A 9081-nucleotide genomic window follows, 5' to 3' on the forward strand; every position below is an offset into this window, starting at 1 on the left:
TTTTCGCTCATTCTGTTCTTTAATACTATTGCCCTCGCAAGTGGTTTTCCTCCTAATTTTCAAATTTCAATCATCGATAATGAGATTGTATATTACCAATTCGTCGTTTTCTTACGAAATATACGTAAAATAATATGATGTATATGTATAGAAAAATGGTAGCATCTAGTCTGCATATACGTATACATATATACATTATATTACAGGTATCATCATGAAAAAAGGAATTTCGCGCTAATCCACCCCAGCAAATCCTTGTGAACCCTCGATTGCCTTGATGAGTTTATCCCTGAGTTGCTGGTAGCTTTCATAAGGCGGCAGATCAATTCGATTGAAACTGAAATATAATTATTAGCTGATATAAAATTTATACTTAAGTCCAAGTTCCTAATAATATATAGTAAGATAATAATAATATATACGCATTATTTAATCTTTCCTTTTTTCGGCAAAGTGAAATTAAATTTATTAATATCAACTTCCGGTTAATCATTAAATAAATTCTTTAATATTTATTTTTTTTTTATTCGATTTTTCAATTTCAATTTTAAAAAATCACAATTAAAATTAAAGTTAAAATGATTTAAAATGACAGACCATGTTCCATATGACACAATTTTTACCAATACAAAATTTCAGAAAATTATGCATGTTTGGAAATCATTGGACATGTTTGAATGAAATTTTTGTTTTAATTTTATTGAAATATGAATCTGTGAAAATTATACGATTTTATTGATTCAATTCGATGCGATGTAATTTTGTAACTAAAGATTAAAAACATTTTGTCATATATTGTTATACATTTTCCTATTTAGCCATTGAGTAAATAGAAAATAATAAGTAATAATTACGTTGCCAATCTACTTACATCGTTATAATTTTGTCAAGTAACTTTTATTAATCAATTATTATTTCTTATAAAGAGCATGAAAATAATACGATAAATTATTAAGATTAAAAGATGAAATTTTGGTAATATGTGCACTTATTATTTATAAAATGAAATTTGAGATAAAGCGAGTATCACAACTCACCATGTGTGAGCCCTTGGATAATTATCAGGTGTGCCCCATTTCTCTATAGTAAAGAGTTGCGGTCCGTTACTGCCGTAAAGCTCTTTAAAACCATTCATCGGTACCCTCGACGTTCCCGTAACGAACTGCAACAGTCTCGCGCGCATCTCATTGTTGAACGATAACACGACTCTCCAGAACCATTGAACGGTAATGTGATTCGCATGATAATCGCCCTTGTAGAGGGTATTTTGCTTCCAATCCTTGACGTCGATGTGCTGAATACCGCACATGAGAAGCTCCAGTTCGTTCTCATCGAAGATCTTGACAAGGGTTAATGGTACGAGGGCGTTGAAGCCCTCGAGGAAGGCATTCATTTGTTCTTGGACGCGCGATACAAAACGCCACTGGATCACTAGACTTATATACTCGTCCTTGTTGTCATTAGTCACCGGAACGTTGGCGCCATTAGATTTGAGTTCGCGTTGCGACGTATGACCAAAGGACTCCTCGTCAACGCAGAAAGTTAGCTCGAGCTCGCTCGGATCGTTCTCCTTAATCCAGAGGAGAGAGTTATAATATTCCGAGTCGACACTTTCCATGTCCTTTAAATCAATGGTCTTACTCAACATCATTTTGTAGAAAGGTCGAATGAAAAAAGCTGGAAATTAATCATATTATGAAATAATCATACTTTCAAATGCAAAATATAATATTTAAATGAAAATTTTAGAAATTATTTAGCTAATAGATGTAGCAAAAAAATTGCGTACTTTTCTGTACAAAAATTTAACAATTGCTTAAAAATAGTTTTGTAAATAACTGAAAATAATCATAATCACATTGACATATTTTACAAATACTAGAACAATAGATTAATTCTCTAATTTGGCAATGCAGACAATTATTTCTTTATGTCAAGTATATTTTAACGATCGCTTTAATAAAAACTTATAGAAAAACTGTTAATTTCATAATTTTTTATTTTAGATTTAATTTTCTTATTTATAAATTTAACATTAATTATAATTGCTTTTCCATTCGGATTCGGATTCCTTTAGTACATAAAAAAATATCAAATACCTTAATAATAATAACATTACCGACAGTTGCAATTAGTTTATTAAATAATTAAAACTATTTTACCCTAACAATTCTCATAGAGTACTAAAAGTCTAATATATGTATGCCGAAAGATTTTTAAATGCAAGACGATCGAGTTCTAATACCAAAAGATATTCAAGAGATCGATCATAAAATAAATAATAATCATGTGTAATCATAATCATTTTTAAATAACATTAAAAGATAAAATATCACTGTTAAAATAATATTAATAATCTGAGTATAATTATGATAAAATGGCAATAGATATTGGAATGTTTGAAAACAATAACTAATTTTTTATAAAAAAAATTCTAAAATCAATATTATACAAATTCCATAATGAAAATTTATGCGAATTTACGTACATATATGCATGAATAAAAAAAGACAAAAATTCTCTTTGTTAATTAATTAATACAAGACATAAATAAGTATAAAAAAAACTTGATACACAAAGTTGTACAATATGAAACTTTACAACATCTATTTTACATTTATTTTTTAAAAGTTATTCTAATCCCTAATTAATGCAAGAGAGTGAACGGTTAAAATAAATGATAAATCTCCTTATCTTCGGAAATAAACAACGTTACCTCTATTTCACTTGCTAAATTTATGTTTAATATTAGAAAATTATTTTGTCGTAATTCAATATAATTTTAATGTAATAACATTTAATAAGAAACAACTGACCATCCAACAATTTCCCATGGTAAACGTCCAATAAATTTGAAATAATTCAAATGCTCTTCATTGCACACCCCCGAAAATGGATTAATTTGTAAAGTATAATTATCCCTGGACAAAAAGAATGATTTAGTAAATAATATAACAAATCATTAAGATTTATTTTAAATTTATAAATTTACTAACATAGCCGAATATTCAAACAAACCGTAGTATGGATTAAACATTTCTTTAGACAATAAGAAAAACCATTCACGAGCAAGACCACCATAATCAAGGCCTACTTCTCCTTCAAACTCCACCCACAATTTCGTCTTCAATATTTCAACCCTGTTAACAGAACTAATAATTCGATACGAATCCTCCAAAATATTATTACGTCCAACTTTTATTTCGAATTTATTGGGTACGTTGTTCTGAAAAATATTAATATTACAATTCGGCCATAATTAGGCACATAATTTAAATGTCAAATCACTTACTGGTTTTCTTAATTGCGACTTTAAGTATTCGTATTTGCGCTTGTAATCTCTTGAGTATGGAACAGCCTGCAACGAAGAATTATTGTTAGTAATACAGCATTTACAATAAAATATGAAATATAAATTAAAAATTACTGGTCCAGCTATTTGAGGATTTGACATTCGTGGATCTTCCCATTGAGTTGTTCTTGTATCTAGAAAAATATTAAAATATATTAATAAAAATATGTTAAAATGATATACAAAACAATAAAAAAAAATATTTAAAATTAAATATACAAAAACTTATTATACATATAATAGAAAATTAACTCAAAACTTGAGATCAAGTAATATTGAATAAAAACGTCAAATTACCAATCACCTTTACAATTTAAGTAAAACTAAAAAATTAATTCAATATTTATTAGCAATCAATCTTCAAATAGTAAAAATTTAAATTAAATAAATCTGCCTAATGCATATCATTAAAAAATCAATTTAAATAATTCAATGTCCTTAAATAAAAGAATAGTATAAGAATAGTATAACAATTTATATTAATAACAATAATAATAACAATAATAATAATAATAATTAATAATTAATAATAATGGTAGATTTGTTAAATTATTGCTAAAAAAATTATTTACTTTGAAACATTATAATTTTAAATTATATTGAAATATTTCGAATACTCTGATTCTATTAAGTGTTTTAATATTCTAAATATACACAATTTTGAGACTAATAAAAGAATATATGATATATTTTATATTTAAAATTAACACATTAATAATTAAAATTAACATAATTAGCCTATTAACAGTCTACACGGATTAATATTAAATTAAAATCCATTAATATTTATTATGATTCGTAAAAAATTTGCTTTTACAAACGTCGTAACTCTTGTATAATTGAATCGTTTTTTAATAAAACTATTCGCTCATAAAATTATAGATACAATATTGATTTGCTTACTGTGATCGATGAAGAAGATCCTGCCGTCGGTGTGAACCCGCTCCTCCCAGCCCTCAGGCAATTGTCCCAATTGATCGATATCACTTCTGATTGTTGCAGATGGCACATTATGCCAAGGTATTGAGCTTGGCCTTCCCGTTCTTGGATCGATCCACGTCGTGGCTCGCTCATTGTGATCAATAAAGAACATCCGGCCATTAGGAGCCAACTGCATGCTCCAACCAGGTGGCAAGCCTTCGCCATTAAGAGGCTTTGGACTTTCAGCTAGAATCTTAACGAAAAAATTGATCATCCGATGCAGCGTTACAAACGACGATGAATTTGATAATATCTGCCGCCTCATTTTCGCATTTATTTTTTAATATTTACTTATTGTATTTTTATGTTCTTTTACTTTGTTATAGATCAAAATTTAAATAATATCAAAATCTACATAAAAGACATTGAAATAAAATAAATAGGGGCTATAACATTAAATCCACAAACTTACACGATTATTTATGACGTGTAATAGTTTTTAATGATACGATCAATAAAGAAAATTACCTGTTCAGATGATCGCCTAGAACCAGCTGGACTATCTACATTGTCGTCACTCTACAGATAAAAATTACTATATATAATTTAAACGCTAATGCTATAATAAAAATAATATACTAACGATAAGAAAAATTAATAATTCAACATTGCTCTAAATGATTGTAACAACGCGGAATCCATTATTCTAAATAACGTCTAAAAAAAAAAATTATTATCTTGATATATATATATATATATATATATATTACAATTCTCAAACATTTGGTACTTTATTTGTTTATTTATTATCAAATTTGTAAAATTTTTTTCGACATGAAAGAAAAAGAAAAACAATAACGCGATTTTGAGACGAATTACAAATATCTATTCATTTAAGATTAAATTACTCCACAAAGTCATTCTATAAACTCCAAAAAGCAACTATATTTTCAACTATACTAATAATCATCATTTTCTTTGGACATTTTAATTATTATTTATTTTTAGAATTACGTATAGAAATCATGCAAATCATATAATGCCATGCAACTCATTTAAAAGTGGAAAGATTTTCTTCTATTCTATTAAAACTCTTATTCTTTTCTACTCCTTAATAGTGTTTAACTGTATACGATAGTATTGTACGAAATTCTTATTTATTCACATATTATAATTTTAATTTAAAGTTAATGATATTCATTTTACCGGTGTGATACTGATACCAGAAGTTCTTTGTCTACTCTCTGCATCATCTACACTAATATGAAAACGTCTTTGAAACTCTGTAGTTGCAGTGTCTAAATTTCGTTGTTCTTGTGTTACGCCACCACTTGGCATAATATTCCTACAAAAATTAATTTATTACAGATGTAATGTAAAACGATATAAAATAAAATAAAGTAGTCTAATTTATAAAAATATTTATACTATTTCAAACTAATACATGGTAATTTTGGTCAACTATTCTCATTATATATAAAAACAAGAAATAAATTCATTCTTTTATCGTAACTTACGCTACAGTAGGCCGTTCCCATTGTGTAAAACGTGCTATATGATTAACATAATACGTTCGTCCATTAGCATCTTGTCTTTCTTCCCATCCTGGTGGTAATGGACCATTTGTCTAAATAATAAAAATATTAACATTACTCATTGGATTGCATTATACTTGTACATTATACAATTGGTTCTTATATTATTATGTATAGGGTAAGATTTGAGGATTTTACTTAGCAATTATAAAACCATTTTTTATAATGTGACAATGAATTTTACATTAACTCAATATTCGTTAATAAAGTAGTAACTTGATTTATAACAATTTTATATATGCATGCACATATATTTATATGTATATATTATATTTCAAACATTGCAGGTATTGCTTATTACTTTTCCCAAAAGAATTAAATGCTAAAGTAGATGAAATATATTTAAACCTCGGATCCCTGTTCTTCTGGAGTTAAGTTTGATGTTGGTGTTGGTTGATCTAAAAGTTCCCACCCTCCAGAATCGGATACTGTATCTCCTTCTCCAGTGTCAATAGCACCGTTCGTATCTGATATATATGCATGATATATTTCTAAAGTGCCTTTTACCTTGGACCTTTGATTTGTACTGCAATGTTCAAGTAAACGAATTAATTCTACTTATTCTCTTCTAATTTAGTCGTTAAAGATTACAACGCATTATATCTGGAATGTTGAAATAGTTTGATATTTAATATTATTTTAATCTTTTAAAGTTGATTGCTCGCATTCTTAAAACTTCTTATTGTTACTATCAAATAATTAATGACGAAACTATTTAATTTACAGTTCCTTATTTGCAAAGTGCACTAAGATTTATATATATTCACATTCTTACATACAAACAAAATATTTTGAAATTTTGTCGTATAATTAAAGAAACGTTATTATTCTAATGATAAATCCTCTTACGCGTGTCAAGTAACAAATATGAAAACGAGTGATATCAAACGTAGTAATAAAAAAAAATATATATATATATATATATATATATGTGTGTGTGTGTGTGTGTGTGTGTGTGTGTGTGTATATTATAAAAATAATTGTGATCTAATTTAAAAATAAATGTGCTTCTTGATTAGAAATTATTTATTAGTAATTAATTTACTTTTGTTATAATTAATAATCTCAGTGAGATCAATAACTCTTCGGTATGAGTTATCCACTTTCTAATTATATTTTTATGTATTTTTTAAATATATTTAAAATTTTATTTTATAAAATGCTTGGAAAAAACTTTACTAGGTAAAAATAAACATCTAATACACACTTTCTTTATGAAAATTTAAATAAACATTTCTAGAGCTAAAAATAAAAAATTGGCTACTCGATTAAAAATTTAATATACGTACTTTCGAGGTCGCAGAATATATTGTTTATTTGGAATGACTCTACCTTCTTGTTCTTTTGGTAAATTATTCAAAGTCAATTCGACCATACCAAGAAAATCATCTCTTGTTAATCTATTCTCATCAAATACTTGTAGCAGAAGTTTATGTTCGAGTGGTTTTACCTACAAATAAAAATAGAATATTATTGTATATATCAAGTTTCAGGAGATTAACAAAAATTAAAATCACATAAATCTTTTGTTATATTCTTGATCAATTTCTTAACAATTCAAGGTTTATAATATTAAAACAAAAACAAAAGCAATAACAAAACATGTAATAAAACGTACATATATTTCAGTAAAAAAAAAACTTCTTACTCTGAATATAAATTCTTCTCCCCATTTAGGATTAAGAGTTTTTCTTTTAGTCTTTGTAAGTACAGAATCTACAATTTCATTTCCATTAACAGTATTTAACTCTATACGGACGTATGGGTCACTAGCTCCAAAAATATCCTTCCTAGCTAAATTATGTCCTGCTTGTACCCGTAGCCTTAACCTGCTTGTAGCTTCTTCTCTCTAAAAATACAAATTTATTAAAAAATATAAATCAGAGTGTACTAACGCATTATTGGAAATAAGAAAAATTCAATTTCAACCACTGTAATATTATAAGGAAGATATTTTCAACATCCATTCAACAATGGGTTCAACATTTAAAAAAATATATTTAAAATATTTAAAAAAAAAAAAAATAAAAAATAAAAAATAAATAAAAAAAAAATGAAGAAGAACGAAAGCAAGAAAGAAAAAAAATCGATTCAATTATCATTAAAAGATGGAAGGGAAATATAAACATCAAATCAATGATTTTATTGCAGAATTAAACTAGTGTATTTATAAGAAATAAAACGTTGGATTATAAAGAATATGCAAATTTTATTATAAGCTCAATTTTACTAATGACATTAAAAGTTCGATTCTCTAAAATGAACAGTTGCAAAATATACTTTGCACAAATCTTATTTGCAGAAAACAGTTATTCAGTGCTAAGGCAAGTATTTCGGATAACTGTCATATTAAAGAGGAAAAGAAAAAAATTAAGGCGACATCAATAGTCTTCCGTCTAAAGGTAATTCAGAGATGGAAAAAAACATAATAATAGGCATGAAAATTTGTCAAAGCAAATTACGACGAGGGGCTTCGTTACTATAAAATCCAACCTGTAAGTTCTGTCAAACTGTCAAAAAGCTTTACATACGTCGTTCCCATCGGCGCCGACTGTCGGATTATAGCCGTACACATTTTCCTCTGCCATTAACGAGACGTGCGAGTGCGAAAATTTCGCCTGACTATCGCGTGCTTTGATGCTCCGCTTTATCACTTTCCCCCTTTGTTTCCCCAGTTTCGGTAAATTAATAACGGAATTCGCAATTGCAATTGTAATCCTTGGGTGCCATGAAGAAACCTATTTTGTCTTACCAATAACCCCACTACGTCACGAAATATCGCGAGAGAGACGGATGTGACATATGTTGCCTATTTTAAAGATGGCTACCTTCCCCTTTTTACATGATTCAGCGTTGCCAGTATTAGAATTGTACATAATTTTTCTTTTGTGTTTTTTATTTATGCACGACCAAAGTTTACTACATATTTGATCATTCTTTTCTCTCTCTCTTTTCTTTTTATGTTAATATCAATAATGTTTCTTCCGTGAAGGTAACAATTGTTTTTTAAGGTTAGAAATACAATTTGTTATTGAAGCAGCGAATGCTATTTGTAAATAATAATAAATAGGTAAAAGTGGAGAAACGATCACCTTTCTCAATATTTATTATGGGACAAAATTTAACATAATCCTACCGATTAGTCCAGTAAACATTATTAACTATATGACTCTTCTTCGATTTAAACAATTGTTTATTATATTTATCATTGAT

The 9081-nt window shown here is 27.4% G+C and overlaps 1 protein-coding gene across 1 annotated transcript in view; it reads right to left on the reverse strand.

Annotated features, from left to right (window-relative positions):
* The window catches only part of Nedd4 (E3 ubiquitin-protein ligase Nedd4), a 9101-nt gene extending 256 nt beyond the window's left edge, over positions 1-8845 (reverse strand). Inside the window, exons 1-16 of the mRNA XM_011496073.1 lie at positions 8400-8845; positions 7517-7717; positions 7158-7318; positions 6217-6394; positions 5791-5900; positions 5480-5618; positions 4802-4852; positions 4256-4526; positions 3428-3486; positions 3293-3358; positions 2997-3226; positions 2817-2921; positions 2717-2726; positions 1790-1793; positions 1038-1677; positions 1-337 (exon numbers count right to left, since the gene is read on the reverse strand). The exon at positions 1-337 is cut by the window's left edge and continues 256 nt beyond it. Coding sequence (XP_011494375.1) covers positions 235-337; positions 1038-1677; positions 1790-1793; positions 2717-2726; positions 2817-2921; positions 2997-3226; positions 3293-3358; positions 3428-3486; positions 4256-4526; positions 4802-4852; positions 5480-5618; positions 5791-5900; positions 6217-6394; positions 7158-7318; positions 7517-7717; positions 8400-8456 — 2385 coding nt within the window. The 5' untranslated portion in view covers positions 8457-8845 and the 3' untranslated portion in view covers positions 1-234. The remainder of the gene's footprint in view (positions 338-1037; positions 1678-1789; positions 1794-2716; positions 2727-2816; positions 2922-2996; positions 3227-3292; positions 3359-3427; positions 3487-4255; positions 4527-4801; positions 4853-5479; positions 5619-5790; positions 5901-6216; positions 6395-7157; positions 7319-7516; positions 7718-8399) is intronic.
* Between the last annotated feature and the right edge of the window lie 236 nt (positions 8846-9081).

This window comes from Ceratosolen solmsi, unplaced genomic scaffold, assembly GCF_000503995.2.
Source record: "Ceratosolen solmsi marchali unplaced genomic scaffold, CerSol_1.0 scaffold11, whole genome shotgun sequence".
Taxonomy (NCBI): Eukaryota; Metazoa; Arthropoda; class Insecta; order Hymenoptera; family Agaonidae; genus Ceratosolen; species Ceratosolen solmsi.